General features: G+C 45.3%; 1 protein-coding gene across 2 annotated transcripts in view; it reads left to right on the forward strand.

The window, feature by feature from the left end:
- The window catches only part of GALNS (galactosamine (N-acetyl)-6-sulfatase), a 46,206-nt gene extending 30,976 nt beyond the window's left edge, over positions 1 to 15,230 (forward strand). For both annotated transcript variants that reach the window (XM_076348918.1, XM_076348919.1), the window contains 3 exons: positions 476 to 597; positions 11,470 to 11,587; positions 14,973 to 15,230. In XM_076348918.1, coding sequence (XP_076205033.1) covers positions 476 to 597; positions 11,470 to 11,587; positions 14,973 to 15,059 — 327 coding nt within the window. In that variant the 3' untranslated portion in view covers positions 15,060 to 15,230. The remainder of the gene's footprint in view (positions 1 to 475; positions 598 to 11,469; positions 11,588 to 14,972) is intronic.
- Positions 15,231 to 19,511: the final 4,281 nt, after the last annotated feature.

Genomic DNA, 19,511 nt, shown 5'->3' on the forward strand with positions numbered 1-19,511 from the left:
GTGCCCGTTGCCTCTGAGGGTGATGCCCTTTGGTTTGGCTGGATGTTTCCTCTGGGACTGTTACTTTTTGATCAGAACTGCCAAGTGATCCGATCCTCTCTGTGTTTTTCGAAGCCATAGAAATCCAAGAGAGAAGATCCTTTCCACGTGCAGAATTCTTATGATTAAATGGTTTCTCCTCTGTCTTTTGTTTTGCCATTTCATTTTAATGAATATTTTCTAGAGATTATATTTTTTTATAAGGCAAAAACGTAAGGCCTGCTCCAGCTTTTATGTCAGCACAATGCCAACATTGTCACCTTATTTTACCCCATCAGATCAGAATCCATTTTGCAGACTGAAGTGGACCCTCAGTTTAAAATAATTATGGGTTTTGTGGGTATATTGGAACAAGATGCTGAAGAAAGTGGCATCAGCTAAAATTTTGCTCCCTCCCCTGCTTCACCCTTGATGACCTCTCTCCTGTTCACTGCAGGGCATTGATTTCTGTCCTGGGCAGAATGTCTCTGGAGTGACAACACATACACAGGACGAGCACACTACCCTGCCGCTGCTTTTCCACCTGGGGAGGGACCCTGGAGAGAAGTACCCATTAAGGTGAGCCAGTTAACGAAGATGTGAAAATTCAGCACTGTCAGTGTGTGCTTTATATAATTCATTTGCCTTGGTAGCTGCTTCTTGCAATCTGCTTGAAAACTGTCCCAGAAAGCCATTACTGGTGAGAGTAGTAAAGAGGAAGGAACAAACCTTGGTTTTCAAATGGTCAAGCTAGATGGATGTGCACATGTCCATGGCTAGACTCGTCAGTCTGGTGGTTCTTGTTCTGTGTCCTACAATCCCTGACGGAGGAGGCAAAACGCACGCTTTTGGACAGGACGGGACTGAGTGCAGGGCAGTCGTGGAATAAAGCAGTGGCGCTTGTGAGCGTGTGCATTGGAGCTGTGATTCTCTTTGTGGTTTTGGGCTAGGGAAGAAATGTCTAGTGGTCTTTGCATACTCTGCGGTGTTTTTCCTCTGTGCATTGGAATCTGTGGAAGGCAAACGTGGTAACCTTCCAATCTCCTAGCCCCTGCTAAAGGAGCTTCTCCAGAGGGTCTTTAGCAAGTGGACTTTCTGCCCAATCCTGTTCCCTCCTTGGACACTCCTGGCTGTCCAAATCCATTTTCCTATAAGCCTACTATTTTAACATTTATCTCCGGCACACACCATGCCCTGAGAGATTTCTGTAAGGATTTCTGTAGTCATCAGCCAGCACAGCCCGCATATAAACCTGCCACCTCCAAAAAAGCTCCCAAGGTGTCCCCACCTCCCTCCCACCTTCCTTCTACTGACTGAGTTTTACCCTGCGGCAAAACTAGCTTCAAACGGGGGCATGCAGCCTCAGCCCTCACCAGTAGCTCCAACTTGGAGAATGTGGAAATAAAGAAAGAGAAAACTAGTGCTACTGTGACCGCCTGCACAGAAATGGTTTTGTGCAGCAGCTTTAACAGAGAGATGTTTTCTGAGCTGACAGGACTGCAATTACTCAACTGTTTTAAATAATTGAGTGGATACACTCATTCCATTACTTTCAAAAGAACTGAGCCTGTGCTGTCCACTAAGTGTTTTCACTCGAGAGAAGGGGAGGAAAAATATTTTCACTTCTCTCCTCACTTAACAGACAAGCACCCTAGAGGTGCATTACACAGCGTATAAAGCTGTTCAGAAGCCCAGCACGTTAGCTCTCGCTTTCTATTGCGTTTCAGCACTAATGAGTAAAGCAAATCTGCAGCTCTTGTATTTTAAATTCAGCTCAGTGAAACTACGCTATCCGGGTTGGGATTCCGGATGAGACTATGCCCTGTAATAACTACTTTATTTTAGGAAGATGAGTGGATAGAAATGACCTCTTTTTCCAAAAATCAAACACATGGGTAGTATTAAGTGAACTGTAGTGTGCCTACTGTTTGTGTTTCCTCTGAATTTGAGGGAGAGGAGCTCTTTCCCAAGAGGTGTTTGCAGGACACCTGCTTCCCTGTTGTTTAGATGTTCCTTACCACCACCATGGATTGAGCATTGAAATAAAGTCCAGTGCTACATCTGCAATCATTTCTCCTACAGTTCCGTTGATTTTTGGACACTCACAAGCTGTTGCTTTGCTTGAATTTTATGGCAAGATTATGACATGGTTATGGAAAGCTGTGATGTTGTTTAATATGCAGACCCTAATAGAAAGTCTCTTCTTAGTAAATGAATCTTCCTTTCTGCAGCACGTTCTGTTGCTATTGTCTCCTCTCTGGTCACAATGGAAAACTCGGGGAAGTGGGTCTCCTATATCAAATGTGGTAATTAAATTATCCTCATTTGTGGAGCTGTTACTGTTGTGTATTTTTATTTAGCTTAATTATCCCCCTTGGCAGACAGCCTGTTGGGATTCCCAGCACTAATGTTTCTCAGAAGGGAATCCAGCATTCTCCTCCAAGCATGCATCTGTCTGTCTGTACATGCTGGGTGTGCTCGCACCGCTTGTGCTCCAGCCCGAGGTTTGTGTGTGTTCGCAGTCCATGTTGGCCACGCTCCTCTGTTCATCCTCCTGCAGCCCTGGAGGAACAGGGTGTATCGTACAGCTCTTTCACCAGCTTGGCTCTTCTGGTGCGTCAGTATGTTGCCAAAGCATTTAGAAAAATTTGCGTTGCACCCCTGTTTTATTGGTACCTTTCCCTCTTTTATGTAATTTACTTTTACCAGTTCAATTTGTTAAATCTGTACTGGATTTTATTAGTTCTGCTGCTGCTGTGAAGGAGCAGCATGACACACTGATGTCCTGTTCTCTCTGCCTGCTTTTGTTCATTTTTTATTTCATTTATTCCTTATTTTAGTGCAGCCCTTTCTTCTCCCTAAAATTATTTTCATTATCTGTCGTATCTCTTGATTTGCATTAGTTTGGAGTAGGATCACATGCAAAAACACCAGTAAGAGGTTTCATTGCTGCGCATGAAGGCCAGGCGTCACATGCACCTGCAGAGAGATTTACTGCTTATATATTGGGCTCCCTCTAGGATCTTAGGGGATCTCAGAACCAGGGCATCCTAGAAATCAGTCAGCTCAGTCAACTGTGGCAACACTCGTGACTTGCAGGGTGCTGATGTTCAGGCAGTCTCATCTGAAATGTCTTTGGGTCGTGACATTGTGGACACAAGGTACTGCATGACACTAAGAGACTTTTTCAAGGCTACGATTTCAGTTCGCCTCGGAACACGGGGATTAGCCTTTTCAATCTGCGTTGGAGAACTGGCTGCTGAAGGGATCGCTGAAGATGCAAGTCCTTCAAGATCTAGAGGCAGCATGTAAAGTTTTCAGTTCCCTGGGTTTTGTGGTGAAGCAGGACAAGTCCTTCCTCTTCCTGACACAGTTCACTGGATTTCCTGGAGCCTGCCTGGAAACAATATCAGCAAAAGCTTATCTCCCATAGGAGCACTTTTCAGGCGGTGGAAAAACTGGTCAGGCAATTACAGGCAGGTCCTGTCATCGTGTTGAGGACACATCTGGCAGTTCTGAGCCATATGGCACCCTGCACTTATGTTCCCCTTCATGTAAGGCTGTGCATGCATCCCTCCGCATGTCTGACTCTAGGAAGAGACCCTCCCAACAGGGGTGTGACTGTTCCTTCCTGCTTTTGCCCCTCTGTTTTTGGCTGGACCGCCTCCTGCACCCCAGCCTCTGCCAAGAGACACAGTTGCATTTGCCTCCTTCACCTTGAAAGATAATTACTGATGTCTCTCAGTCTGGACTGGAACTTCACCCCGGCAATCCAAGAACCTCACAGACTTTGCATTTTCTTAGCTGGGATTCATAGCAGTGCCAAATGCGTGTTACGAGTTCTCACACTGCCTGAGCTTGCCCAGGTGATGGCATATTTACATCATCACATCAATGGGCTGGATGGAGCAAGATCCATGTCCTGTAGTTGACCTTCAGGACTGACACGCTCAGCACTAGGACATTCACTACCAAGCTCTTATCCCCCTCTCTCCTGGAAAGAGGAGGACTCTCCTGAGAACTGCAGGACTCGGGGGTCCCAGCACTGAGAGAAGCTTGGCACCATAGGACAAGCTCGATATTTATATGGCTGCAGGATGAGGCAGGGCATGAACACGCCTGCAGGTACTGATGAGGCAAAATTGGCATCTGGAGAGGTGCTTGTAATAAGAACACCTGCAATACCAGGGTGTATATGGGCAATATATTTCAAAGAAGTGTGGTTACTGGTAAATAATCTTTCGTTGGTTGCCAAAAATGGTAATGTAACTGCACTTATATAAGTAAGAGTTACCGTGTTATCTGGTCCTTGTGTAGTAAGAAGTGAACCGTTTGTGTCTTTGTCACCCAAGAGATTGATTAGATCTGCGTAGGCTGTGGGATAGAAGATACCTCTTTTTTATAGCTCTCAACTTTAAAATATAAATAAGACTCTGTATTAGGCAGCACACAAAGCAGAAGCATTTCTGTAAGTCTAAGCAGTATTTTGTTTCCTCCCTAGATGCAATTACTAGGGGCTTTTGCTTTGTATAAAAACACTCAAACTGTGGGGTGCCTTTGTCACCAAATTTATCAGAATGCAGAACTACAAGATCTGATAGGCTTTTTTCTTTACTAAATTCTGTTGTGTTTGGGGTATTGTGTGTCCGCTAAGTACCACATAGGGTACTTGTTTCTCCATTCAAACCGTATGTGACAAATGCAGTAAAATTATCTGTTGGTAACATCTTCGCAACCAGTTGTCAGTTTTATTACCCAAGTCACAGATTACTGTTAATACACGCCTTTACTAAAATACTTCATTGCCAGTCAGGAAGAACACAAGTAATAATATATAGCAAAAGGTGGCACAGCTTAAAATACAGTTAACAAAATACCCAATGCAAACTGAAGTAGAGAGAGTGTTTTGAGTCAGACACCAAAGCTGCAAAAAGAATTTATAACAGAAATCTCTGAAATTCTGTCAGTTTGAGCCAGAGGCGCAAAGCCTTAGTAACAAGTAAGTACAGCATGCTCATGTGTTGTTATTACTCCAGGTTAGTAGCGATTCTGCTTTGAGCAATTAGCCTCTGTTCAAAACAGAGTTTACTACAATTTGAACGTCAAAATACCTGTGTTTTACTTAGGGCAATAGTTTTTACTAGTGTGGAAAAAATGGAAGTGATAAGGCTTGGTTGATGAACATAATGATTTTCAAACACATTAATTAACAAGAGAGCTCACAAGTGCCTATTTCAAGCAGATGGAAAATCCAGGAAATCATCAGAGAGGTAATTGCACTGGTTATGGAGCCAGAAAAGAATGGAAGAAGATCCTGAAGGGAAGCTAAAGGGGAAAGGACCTGATGGAAAAGTTGCCGGTCTCACCTTACTGATCAGGGCAGAAACCTCTCTGTGGGGAAAAGAGAGAAGGCGACGCAAAACGGGGGAAGAAAATGTGTACAACAAAGAGCCAGAACCTTGCCCAGGGGAGATGCTGACTCCTCAGCTTCTTGAAAAAGAAGGAAATGGCACTAGCTGCATTGCAGGGGTGAATTAGCTGCTGCCACAGGGGAGGTGGCATTGAGGAAAATTAAAGCTATGGAAACTGTGGAGAGCTGTAAGAGCCTCAGTGATGCCAGTGAAAAACATCCAGCATCAACCACGCAGGGGCTGGACGCAGAAAGGTTGTCAGAAGCATGCAAGCCAGGCGTGACAGTCAGTACGCAGCCAGCTCTGGAGGGAAGAGGGCTGAAGTAAAATAATGTCTGTGGAGGAGAGTCGCTAGCCTAAGATCGGAGGCAAACTCGTCTCGTTCGATAGCTGCTCTTTGCCCAGTCCCGGGATCAGCGCTCTGCATTGTGGCACATCATCTGTAACTTCTCCTTAATCGTGGCAGACCAACAGCCTGCAGGTATTTTGATGAGTAACTGTCTAGACTAGAGTGATGCTATATAAAAAGGAATATCGAAGTAAAAAGCCATATGAACCAGTTTCAAAAACGCAAAATGCAGTTTGAAATGGACATCTTCAGAGACGGGTCCAGGCAGTGCTACAGCCCCAGAGAGTAGCCTGAAGGACACATTGCTTAAATTACGATTCAGAAATACCACTGGAGCAACTAGCGGAGGATCAGATGGATAGTCATTATCTTCCTTGTCGCCTGTTCACGCAGAGACTAAGGCTTTACGTAGTCGCTCTGCCTTTATCCCCTCTGCCAGCTGAACGCTGTGGTGGCTTGCAATGAAATCCAGCAGAAAGGCAGGATTCTTGAAGCCGGGGAGTTACAACTTCCATGAAAATGAGTGACCAGGTAGAGGATCAGCAGGATCACATCTTGCTGCAAGGAAAGCTGTGGACACCGTTAGAGAATCCACACAGGTGAGAGGCATCATCAGTACTCCAAGTATTCATGTGGCTAACTGGCCACATGCCCCGTCTGGGGGCCCGCAGATGCTGCTGGACCAGAGAGGTGAATTGGGGTATGAGCAGCCCAGCGTTCTTCTGTTTGATTCCTTTTTTGTTTTCCTTTGGCCCTGTGGATCTTTCCAGTAATTGCAAGTTGCCATGTTTCAGCAGCAGAGCCCCAAAGCTGTTGTCTGCCTCATGTATTGTGCAGTCTTTAAATTGCAGATAACCTTGATAATAGGAGAGAGGAACTGAGGAAGACTGAATAGGACAAGATCAAGACTTGGATACTACAGTGCTGAGCAGCCTGATAACAGATAAAATCGAATTACCTGAATCTGGGTGTATTTCGCAATTAAAAATAATGTTTTTAATTAAAATAATTCCAGTGGAAAAGGAAGTAAAATATACAAAACATTAGCCAAGTTTTATGCTCTTCCCATAACTTCATGTGCGTCTGGTAAAACACACTATAAATCTGAACGCTGCTATTAAGAGCCCGCTGTCAGGTTCCTATGAAGCACACTATATAATACCCATTTTGTGACATTCCTCTCAATAATAACATGGTCCTGTCGCTCCCAGGATAGACATACTGCGCTGTGCCCGTATATGGGTGAGGTATAAAACATCAAGATCTAGATTTTAAAAAATGCTCTTTAATTTGCTCCGGTTCTGATCTATTTGAGGGTGTATTTACGATGGAAGAGAATCGCTCTCTCCTCCTCCTTACAGCTCAGGATGCTAGCAGACCTGGAGGTGAAAGACTCTGACGACTGCAAGATTAAACCGGAGCTCTTAACACCGAAGGCAGCGTGTGAGACAAACCCTCCTTCTTCCAAACCTGAATTTCAGTGCAGGGCATGGTGGGGTTAATAGCAGAGCAGGTTACACTGGAGTTGTTTGGCGAAGGAGGAGATGGGAACAGATTGCCAAGGCACAATTACACTAAATGAAGGAAGCACAGGCCACACCTGTGCCTGGGACCCGGCGCTCGCAATCCAGCCCTGATTGGATCTCCAGAGACTTCCTGGAGGTAAAGTGTCAATTAGTGTAATGACCCTGGACTTTGTCCACTCCGTTCCCTCATTCTGAGCGTGGAATAATTTCATGTACGCTGGGGGATCTCTTTTAGCAAACTCCTCACAACACCACCTGCTCACCCCCTCATTCTTCTAGTGCTATTCCCAGCTCTCCTTCTGCAGGATTGTTGAACTAGAATACAAAATGCAGCTTGCCCCAGAGGCAGCAAGGTTTGGATCTTCATGCAGACAATAATGCCCAAACACCTGTGTAGATAATACCATTTTTTTTGGAACAGAGAATGTAGCAAACCCTGCCCTCGCAGCCCAGTTCTGCATACGCATTCAGGGAAATGATGGGACTCCATGTAAGAGTAAGAGAGGTTCCCAGCTCTGTGAACAGCTCAGACTGATTACCATGAAGTAATTATCCCCGTCTTACGTACGGATTAAAGGCACTCTTCTCTTGTAGATTTTTGTCTCAAAATGCACTTCTTGCGTAGTGCTGGAGACAGTTTTAACCCCCCATATGCAGTCAGTAAATACTTTACAAATCGCTGCATGGATATTGGGTCTTGGTGTGCTTTGTGGAGCTAAACAGGTCTGTCTGAGCAAAACCTGAGCTCATCAGAGTGAGGAATGGGGATCTCCATGGGGCCAAGACAGGAAAACCAACCTGCACTGCTTTGTCTGAGTGGGTGACTCCAGTTTCATGTGAATGCCAGCCCCGGGGCTGGTGCCATCCTGCAGGCATTGCAGTCCCCTGCTATGCATGGAGACCTGACACACGTCTGGATGAGCAAGATAGTTCATGTGTTCAACTGATGCATCTGAAGATGATCTGTGGTGATCTTCCAGTATTGAATGACACCTTACAGCACTCAGGGCCCGTCACTATTGTGTACTGCAACACAAGGAAGATAGCTGCAATCGGATATGTTTTAAGCTAGTGTCAACAGGTTTAGCCAGCTTAAGAGCATGTTAAGCCCTACTGAGACAAGGTTTATAGGTTAGCGGTATGACTTGGAGCATAATCTATACATGTTCTTTAGCTTTAGGCAGCTTTGTACTTATGTGAGAAGTGCGAGTCTTTTTTATGTGAGAAGTGTGAGTCTTTTATATGTGCCAAGCCGTTTCTGCCGTGCTTTGGGGAAGTCATTCAGCCTATGCTAAATGCTGAAATAATCTAGAAGTGTAGAAGCTGCAGAGGAGAGCAGTTCAAAAACACCAGGAGCTGAGGTTAGGCCGAGATTTCCTGTCACTGCTGAGCTAGCTGAAAAAGCCCGGAGTGTCCCGAACGTGGGAATTAAAGCAAGAAGATGATTTAAATGACTCGAGCCTACTTTGTTATACCATGGCATTCACATGTCGTAGGTTGCTAATGAGCAACAATGCCATGGATAAATGCAGTAGTTAAGATTATAGCAAAAAGATTTTTTTTCATTGCAACAGGACTGGCATATTTGGAGCAAAAAGCAGCAGTCGTGACAACATATTGTTTATCTTTCATCCAGACCGCAGCTGTGTTTTCCACTGGTCTGTCCAGATTATAGCTAATTTGGAATCCTATGTACGAAAAGCCGTTTCGATGGATGAAATTGAGCTATCTCTTTAGCACTTAAATATTTGCAAAGATGCTGTGGAGCTTAATTAGTTAGCAGCAACATTTTATCTTATGGGTCCACTTCCAAAAGATGATCTTCAATGCTGGAGAGATGACACAAGAAAAAACCACATTAGATAGTTACAAGAGCAGCAGTAGGAGGTATTAAATGATTTGATATCTAGAGTATCTGTTAGACTCTAGCAATTGATTAAAATATGTATTAATTCATATTAATCCTTCATACGAGGATCTTAATGAAGTGTGATTAGCTCGGGTTTGGAAGAGCTTTCAAATCCTGGCACAATAAGTGCATTAGAAATCTAAAACACTGAAATACACGTGTCTCCCTAAACTGTGTTTCACCTCCGTTTCCATCACTAGAGTATGTAGGCTTTAAAATGTCCCTGGCTCCCCCGTTTCATCCAGTCTCCAGCTCAGATGTCCGACATGCTGTGTGCATCCCTGGTACTCGCCTGCGGTTTTAGGCAGACTCCCTCAGTGTGTTTGTCTCTGCAGCGTTTTCTCTCCGTGTGCAGGCTCTCCCGTGTTCGCTGTCCTCTGCGTGTCAACACAGGTTAGCTTTAAACCCTCTCTGCCTCTTTTAAAAATCTGTTTTGATTTTTTTTCAAGCATGCTGCCGGGCTGGCAATCCTGTGGCTTGAAATGTGACCAGAAGGCTTCCAGATAAAATCTCGCCAAACTGAAAGGCCATTGTGCCACCGGGATGCAACACTCAAAGCCAAGTGATTGCTGCCTTGAGTGTCCTCATCAGGGTGTGAGTCAGAGATGGGCTTTGGCAGCTCCCAAACTTCTGCCTTTCCTGCTGCTTTCAGCAGAGTCTTTGGGGCAGCGCAGGAGTAAGCAGCCGGCTGCTGTGAGAGCTAAGGTGGGATGCGTGGGGAGAGGAGCAAGCAAATTCGGGAGCTTTGCAAGAATAGTCTGAATTTCAGGGTGGTCCGTACAGATCACACAGCCGGTCCCGGTGATAGCTGCTCCACCAGGATACAGCTAGCTGGGTGTGAGAGCCACAGATTAGTTTGCTCGAGCTTGTCATTTCAAATTCCCTTCCGGTTCTCTATCAGCAAAGCTCAGGCCCATCCCCACAATCAGCTTCTCTCTGGATGGTTTCCGAGATGTGATATTTATAGGGTTTACTGGAAACTGTTGGCACATTACTGGGCTTCGAAATGTGATTGTTTTTCAAAGGAGGAAATTAGCTGGAGTGTGGGGCTGGTGGCCAGCTTGGACTGTAAGCAGAGGGAGCCTGAGGTCAGGACTAAGCTGCATTGTTTCTTTTATCTTCAGAAGCAATTTGCCGCTCTCTGTTTTATAAGTGACTCTTAACGTGATGGACAAAATGAGATCATTCGGTAGTAATCCTCCATTTTAGAAATACTTGAAGTATTAGTGAAGTACACCCTGAACCACTTAAACAAGTACCTATTGGAGTAATCGGATGGATAAAAATCTGGTAATTTATAACCCTGTATGAGGGCTTGGAGCATGACAGATGGGTCCCAGCTTGGAATAATAAAGCTGTAATGGAAGAATGTAGATGGGGCAGAACCCCAGGGTGGATGTTGCGAAATGGAGGAGGTATTCTTGTCTTGGACAAGTCACTTCTATTCTTCTTCTCCATCTTCCTGTTTGCATAATATTAGTTCGTCTTACTTGGTGATTGTGAAGTTTTGCTAGCCAACGGTTGTATTTGAAACCCTTAGCTTGAGAACACTCTTGAAAAACAAAGTATTGACATTACCTTGGATTCCCTACAATAAATGCCTCTGCGTGATGCGCGTGTTCAGAAAAGCACTTGAAGGAGTGGAGGATGAACGCGCAGAGAGCTGGGTCACCTCTTGGGTGACACGCTGGAAGGATCGCCTCGGCAAACTTGTTTATGTACTAACGTGTCTGGCAAGGTGTTTGTCCTGTGTCTAGGAAGCCTCCCTTGATAATCATTTAAGGCACAGCTCGAGGGCAACCCCAGAAGCACCCTTCTTTGTACATGCCATCTTTGCCAACAAGATCCCCCTTGGGAATCAACACGAGCTTGCGGCATATCTGCCCGACTACGAAGCGGCACATTTGGGGCCACTGGGACTAGCAGTTTTGAAAGCTGAAGCCCCGTGCTGAGATGATCTGCCAGGAGCCATGTGCTTCTTTGCTGGGGAGGGCAAGCCATCTGCCATCCTTGCTGCCCTAAGCAGAGCATCTCAGACCTGCAGCCTCCAGGCCCAGCCAGGCTGGACTCTCTCAGCCCAGATGTTTCATTCCCCTATGGACCTGTGGGCAATTAGTGTCAACTGCATGTTTATGTACTCTTCTCCTTTGCTATGGCCCAGGAAAAGTCTTCTGACCTAGCTTAGTGATATGGACACTGTAATGATGCCGTGTATGAAGCCCCACTAACAACGTCTGTATTATTTTCACGTTCTAGTTTTGCCAGCGATGAATACCAAAGGGCTATGGAGCGAATATCTGTCGTTGTCCAGCAGCACAAAGTGACCATGGTGCCAGGGGAGCCACAGCTTAACGTGTGCGACAAGGCCGTCATGGTGAGTGGCTAAAGCATAAATACATTTGAGAATCCTTAGCTTAAAATATATTTTGTAAAGGCTTAAAAATGTCACCTAATACTGGGAAGGGATGGAGAAGAGATTCGCGCTTGCCCGTTTGAAGGGCTGTCTGGCTGTTCCACAGAGGAGAGGGCTGTTTGTTACCTGTGGAACGCAGCAGCATAGGAAGGCTCGTACAAAGTGAGTGGGGTTAGGTCTACCAACATGCTGTGATGAACTCTGTGGCTTCCTTCCTTAGAGATACAGCAGTATCTACAGCTGTAGATCCTTCTTCTCCTTTCTAATCCCCTTCTGCAAATCTCAAAAGTTCTCTGTGCTTTGAGTGGTGGGACTGGGACAGTGGCTCTTCTTCAGTGATGTGTGAGCGTATCTTTGGTCTTGCTCGGTCTCCTCCAATTCCACCCGTGCCTGACTTTTCCAAAGTCTTTATAGCTTGAAACATGACAAACATTTTCAACTCTGTTTTCTGTTTCAAATTGCATGTTGGAAAGTTACAGCTTGGCTTTCCTGTCAAATGCTGCTTGGTTTGTTGAGAACCTGGGAAAGAAACTGGATGGTTTGTTGGAGGTAAAGTTGTCAGATGACAGGAGTGTGTGTAGTCTAAGGGGATGTGCCTGTAGACTGACACAAAATAGTAACAGGCAAAATCTCTCTGACGCTGAAATAATCTTCTGAAACAAACAGTCAGTACCTGCTGCTTAGGGTCTGTCTCCAGCCAGACAGAAAAGTACAAAATGTGGAGCTGTGTCTCCTTAATAAGAAGGCAAAGATCTTTTTTAGCTTTGTCACATCTTTTTATTTTTGGATGTTAAGTAGGAAAAAGATTTGAAGGACCATTGTTTCTGTGTTGTTTTCTTTCATTATTCAACTTTTCCCTTAATAAACACTGTTCCGTGCTCCTCTGGGACCTTTTGGGTTCAGGCACTCTCCCCAGCGCCTGGCTGCTGCCAGAGACCTTCACTGGAAAGGCATTTCTTCTGTGCTAATTCCAGCTCCAAAGCTAGTTCATAAATTGTAGGCATACTCCGCTGTTCTGCAGCTACCCTAGTGCAGTGTGTTTAGGTGCTGTGAAAACATCTGGTATCCTTGTTTGTCAACATCCCGTGTCTTTGGGTTGCATAATGGAAAAAGTGTTGGACTGGAGGTCCCATACTTGGTCCCGTACCCCAGCCCTCTCCTTGGGGTTACTGAGAGTCAGTCTTCTCCCTGAGCATGCCTCGTTCTACCTCGGTTCAGTAGAAGTTTTGCGGACCATGGGCTGCTGCTTCTGCTTTCGCTATGGCAATGTCCAGGGCTTGGCCAAGTCCAGTTATGCCTGCCCAGTCTATAAGCAGAGGCAGCTAATGACTGCTCCAGTGCTTGGCCAAGCTCAAACCAGATCATTCAGGCTGTCTGAGGCAGGAAGCCCTCCCCGGAGGGCTGGGGGGTATTCTAATCCCAGGAGAAATGTTCAGATCCCAGCAGGAAACTTTTTTACATTACGAGTTTTCTATTCTATGTAAACTCCTAACAGGCTAATTACACAGTCACAAAACTAAAACAAACAGGCACCAAATTATTGCCTTTTGAGACCAGAGATGAAGATAACCAAATCTTTTTGGAGTGATAGTATTGCTGGGGTTGACTGGGCCCTAAATCTGTGTTTGGAGGATGCTGGGAGATAAATATCACCTACTAATATTATGCCCAATACTGTCTTCTAAATTCTGTCATCCATTTATTTGATCTGGGCGTTTAATATCCTTTCTGAGGAGAAGCATTGTCTTTACTTATCCATAAGCGAAGCAGATGGATGGTTTTGTAGCTACTGCAGTATTGGGATTGATGTAAGCGCAGCAGCATCAGCCCTCCTGAGCAGGGGAAGTGTTTGCTGGCCCATCTGTGGTGTATCCCACCAGCAGTGTAGATGAAGCTCCCGCGGAGCCAGTTCTGCTATGTTTTCCTCCTGTGGAAGTGTGGGAGAAATTGCTCCATGCAGTGGAGCTGTGCTGGCCTGACTGCGTGTTTGATTTGCAGCACACATGGTGTCCTCAGGGCTCTCGGCACTTACAGATCCAGGAAAGCCGACTTGGACCGCGAGACTGAAGCAGATACAATTTGTTTTTTTCAAAAGAACAAATATTTCATTTGTTTCTTTGGATTTCTGTTGCTTCTACAGAGTGGTCAGGCATCTGAAATTTCCAGTGGTGGTTGTGCATTTTAAAATTGAGAAACGAATTTAGAAAACAGCATTAATTGTTCTTAAACTGTCTGGAGCCCTTCGTGCAGTGAGGTGCTGTCTGCCAAAGCTCCCCTCTGTGGTCTGCTCCTTCTGCAGAGATAGCTGGTGTCTCACTGCCATCTGTTGTCAGCTGTATGGAATAGAAACCTGCTCCGGCATTTTTTCTGGAATTAAGCTTTTCTTTTACTCTATAGGAATTTAATTCCAAGAAAATGTAAATGACTTGAAGGATAAAAATAAATAAAATGAAAGGCAATAGGTCAGAGCTGAACTGACCTTTAATAGGCTACAGCAGGAATCTCCCATGGATGGATAGACCTTGAGAGAGGGAGGGACAAAGAATGAACGCAAACGATTTCTGAAGGCAGAATGGGGATTGTAACCTGCCATTCACATTACCGCAGTCCCAAATTTTAAATGACATAACCCCAACGAAATTGAAAAAGTTCTTTTATCCAAATTTCTTCTGTCGTTAATCCCTTTGGAAACTGAGGTTTGCAGTGGGTTTCCTTGCTGACGTCGCTTCTCTGTTGTACACATACTGGAGAAAGGTAGTTCGAGAAACATGGAAACAAGGGAGGCAAATAGTTTTGGTCTGCATGCACTGGAGGAGTTGTCTTTTAAATGCCTCCTACTCCATCTGTTCATGAATTCATCCATCAAAATGCTCCTTAAAATACAGGCATTCTTATCTCTCTCACACCCTTGGCCTTCTGTTGCTTTTTGCTTGTTCTCAAGAAAGTGCATGGCTATCTTAGTGCTAAGAATGATAATGCTTTTCTGGATCCCAGGAAAATTGGGGATTTCACCAAAACCTCATGGCCTGGTTGCTCCATGCTACCACAGGAAAGAGAGGAACGTCACCAGAATTCTAGCAGACTGCATTTGCACAGGAGAGACCCCTGTATCCCAGAAAAGGGAATCATATGCTGCAGAAGGATTTGCAGTCTTTCCTAAAGCTTTTTTTGAATAGCGTTTGGAGTTGGGAAGTTGGTGAGCCCAGGACCATTAGCTGCAAGAGGAGTTTCATTTTTCAAGCAGGACATAAGAGCATCTTTGCGAGAATCAAAAAGGGTTGGTTAGGGCTTAGCAGATACTTGATATGAATCATCTTTCTATATATTTTTTGTTTGTTTTTAACAGAATTGGTCTCCTCCAGGCTGTGAGAAGCTAGGGAAGTGCCTGAAACCTCCCAAGTCTGATCCTAAGAAGTGCTTTTGGCCTCATTGATCTTCTCTGCAGCGCTCAAAAACTACACAGAAAAGCTGTAACCAACCGGACACATGGTTTACAAAGCATGTCTTCTCACGTTGGCACTCCTGTTTACACAGGAAGGGTGCGATGTATGGATGATGTCATCATTTGCTCTTCCAAAAGGGCCAGTGTTTATATTGCTAGTACTCAGGGACTCAGGGTTTAGCCTGTACTCTTCTGTTGTTTTAGTTGTTTCCGTAAATGGTAACTTTTCAGTGAAGACTGTTTCAATTGTAAAAGCGCTCTGGACAACCACAACTCTGCCATCACCTCAGAAATGCCATGGATGCACCATTCCTCTTGCTCCTTCCACCCAGCCTGCTCTCTCAAATCATTGCTCATTCGAATGCCCCAACAGCGGCCATGGAGGACTGTTTGGGAAACTCACAGCCGCCAGAAAACCCTGCCCAAACTGCCCTTGTTTTGCTTGCCTGTAAATTGTTGTTTTAACATTTGATTTCCATTGTGAACTCTGGACGCCAGCTTGTTTTTCCTTTCTTCCTGAACTTGTGAGTGCTGGGTGCAGCCGTACTGCTGCCGTGTATCGCTGGGTGCAAGCGAGTGCTCCCTCCTGTTCCCGACTAAGGGATTGGCTCCAGGGAGAACGCCCTGCCTTCCTTCCATCTGTAGCTGCAAACGTTCCCTAGGTAATGGTATAAAGAAATGTGAAGATAGTGTTCGTGTAAGTATTGCCTTATTGATGGTGTGCAGGGTGTTCTTGGGGAGCTGGGGGTCGTTGTTCATGTCAGGGGTTTTCTTAATTTCCAAAAATCTGGGTCCAAATATGGTTTAAGTCACGCTTTTAGTCTCATGATCTGGTCCCAGCCAACTGCAGGCTCAGAAATGCCCGTTTACATCAGATGTTAACTCTTGACCCTGTTTCCAGTGTACGCTCTCTGAGGAATTCTCCTTGTGCAAACTTTCCACAGCCTGGGTGTAGCACTTCTTTAAACAGAGTTCATGGTAAATGCCGATCCTTTGCCCAATTTCACATTGCAAATTTCTCATCTGCTTTTGAGCCTGTTTCACATCCTTCGCTCTTGCTAATAAACATGTCTCAAACAAAACCAAGCAAGGTTACTCTGGGGCTTCAGGGGAGTAGCTAGAAGCAACCCCGAACATGCCGTTTGCACTACCGACAGCTCCACTTCCACCACTCCGGCGTTTTATGCGGTACACATGCCCTCTCTGCATGGCGTTGTGCTGCCTTGGGAAAAATCGAGGTGCTCTGTACCAGTAAACAGCTCTACTTCCTTCCCAAGCAAAGCTTGGGGCTGGCTTGAGACGGGTTGGGAGCTCTGCTTCTCTGGTAACTGCTGTGCTACTGCCTGCTGCAGGCTTCTCAACTGCTCGTTCTTATCCTCCCTGTAATCCCAAATGCTCTCATTCTCTCCGTTCCCATGGTTTATGCTACCTGTAATCCCCTCCACAGTAATTCCTAGTGTATATCTCGTGAAGCTGGATAATCCTATAAGATTGTAATAAGAACAGCACTTGAGTCAGCTCTTACTGTTCCACCTCTCAGAAATCACAGCCAACATTTCACCAGCTGGCAGAGCCTCTGAAACTCACTGTTTGCGCATCTGCAAATGGCGTTTGTTTATAGTCCAAATGTCTTAGATGCCTTATGATGTTACTAATTGTCCTTCCAGTATATTGAGGCATTTCCAGTTCATCCATAACATTTCTCCTTGTTTTGACATGGTGTGGGTAGCTCAAGTCTTGAGAGATTCTGATCAGCCTGTTCTTCAGTGATGCTGTATGAGAAGGACTGGTAGGAGGACTTGAGGCAGTCATGTGCGTCTGTCAGCACGGGAGACCGGACAAAACCAATAACGTCCCATTTTCTGGGTGCTGTCCACCTCTGCTTTAGTGCTTCTGTCACCCAGAAGCGTTCAGAGCCCTGCAGTTCACTGTTATCAGCAGATAAAGATACCACCAGAGGAGGGAGTCTGTCACTGCAACTCCCTGAAAATCGCTGTCAGCCCTCATATATTTATGAACATGTCTGCTGCGAATTGTAACAGCGCTTTGTCTTTCTACGTGCTGCTTATTACGAGATCACATCGCAGGATCGCAGCTCGTCGTCTGAGCACTAGCCCAGACACGTTTCTCAGTTCTTAGCATTTGCGGTATGCACATCGTGAGCGAAGTGATGCCTGCTACCCCGCGTCCCCTGCCTGCCTGGCTGCCACTTCGTTCTTTGCTCTTTCACAGCTTGCAGTTTTGAAGATACTGCTTTTCCCCTGTCTGTGTAACTTGCTTGGACAAGCCATCCAATCCTCAGCACACACGGTGTTTGTCTGGTTACCCAGCACACAAAGTCCTCGTTCCTCATTGAAATAATCTCTCAGTGCATAGATACTGGATGTAAACTTTGCACTAGAAAGCTGGCTGCTATAAGTGAATTGACTTGATGTCTGTTTATTATCTGCTTCATGTCCATTTATTATAAAAGATCAAAACTTAATGTGAAGAAGCTACTGCTTTCAATTTAAATAAGAATAGTAGTTTTACAGCTGGATAGCTAGGAAGAATTTTAAATCAATGCCTTTCCCAAAGACGTACAGATTTTAAAGTTGTGAGATGAAGAACTAATGAAGAAAAATAAACTAATTTATCAGAAATGCATTATATGATTTGTCTGTGTGCACCTGTAAAATGACTGAATAACACCTTGCTTTGGGACGGTCTCACAGTTACACCTTCCAGATCACGGGACTGACCCGGGTTAAAAATAGCTTGTTTTCTTTTCCCTGTATTATTTTTAACGTGGATCAATATCCCAGCCCACACAGCTGCCCAGGTACAATTCAGGGGCTGGTGTGGGGACCAGGGGCGTACGTGGCCTGAGGCTGCGTCCACCAGCACAGCCGCAGGGATGAGCACTGCCAGCCTGCAGCGTTAGCGTGGGGCAGCTCAAAAACACCGATACACTCCTTGGATCACAAAGCGGCCAGCATGTATTACCGCATCTGCCCTTAACAATTATCCTGAGCCTCTGGTCTGAAGTTGGTCCCTGTGATAGCTGCCCAGTTTTGCCAACTGCCCGTACTGGGGCAGGTGTTGGCTTTGGAAGTGCTGCCTGCGGGACCTGCCTGGGGTCGTATGTGCGGTAACGGTCGACAGAGGAGTGGGTCTGGTGGGGTTTACTGGCCGGTCGGGGCCTGCAGCAGTGGAGCTGGTTTGTTGGTAGCTTCCTTTCTCAAGCTGCAAGACATAAGAGCTAAAGGAAAAATGGTGGCTGTCTAAGACTGCTTCTGTGTAATGTTTCTTTATATTTAAATACGTCTGCTAAATGCTAAAAGCTTAATATCCACTTGGGCTAAGAGTCCAAGGAATTTCTTTCTTGCCTTTAATTTCCAATTAGCTGAGCCTCCCGAGTCTCCCTGCTCTGCCCCTGAGGCTGTGTTATCATCCGACCCTCCATGCAGAGACGCTTCTGAAATTGATGTAACTAATAATCGTGGAAAAAGTCCTACTGCATTTACAGTCTATGGCTGCAAAAATGGAGCCTTGATTTAAAATCCTGCAGTGACAAATGGATTATTTCGGTGGCAAATTAGTCTCTGTGGACCAACAATTTGGGGATCTGAAGACTGGAATTGGAAACCAGAAGATCAATTCCGAACACTTAGAGCCAAGGTTAATGCCCTGCAAACTGTATTGAGTGCAGTGATGGAAGATAACGTGCCTCTGCATTTTAAAGGGGAAGCCGAGGAACACAGTATTAAAAGTGAATATGGGCAAGTTTGGAACGAGAGCGAGCGATACCTACATATTTGCTAATAAAACGTTACGCTGTGTCTGGGGACTGAGTTTTCAGGCAAGTGCTGAGGATGACATGGGCTTTTACTGAAGAAATTGGAATTAATATCGCCGAGAAGGAGGCTGTCGAACTTGGGGCGCTTGCTGCCGCGTGGAAGCTGGCAGTTCTCGGTACCTGCCAAGACGAGCCTTTCCCGAACGTGGTGGACAGCTTTCAGAAGCCTCCCGGTTTCACATAAAGCGAAGCGGACGAGATGAGGATCTCCCGAAGGTTGGAGAATACTGTCTATTCCAGTGAGGATATCTTTGCAGTCACCATGAGAAATAATTTCAGCAGCTGAAGAAAGACTTTTTGAAGGTGAGAATGGTTTGAATCAGGGCTTTTTGGGGGAAGGCAGTGCTGGGAGGCAGTTTATTGGAGTTGCCAGCAGCTTCTTCAGCACAGCTAGACGAGAAATCTCTCCCCAGGGATCTTGCTGTTGTCCTCAGCACTGGGAAACTTTATAAACTACATGCACTTTTACTCTCCAAGAGTTACTCTTGAGTGCTTGTTCAGTATCCAAATAACTGTTTTGCCGTTAGAGTGGCTTGTTTTCCATTTCTCTTAACAGTCATAATACTTGGAAATAGACTTTTGCTTTTGTTTTTGGATAGTATTTG

This window comes from Aptenodytes patagonicus, chromosome 11 (assembly GCF_965638725.1).
Source record: "Aptenodytes patagonicus chromosome 11, bAptPat1.pri.cur, whole genome shotgun sequence".
Classification (NCBI taxonomy): domain Eukaryota; kingdom Metazoa; phylum Chordata; class Aves; order Sphenisciformes; family Spheniscidae; genus Aptenodytes; species Aptenodytes patagonicus.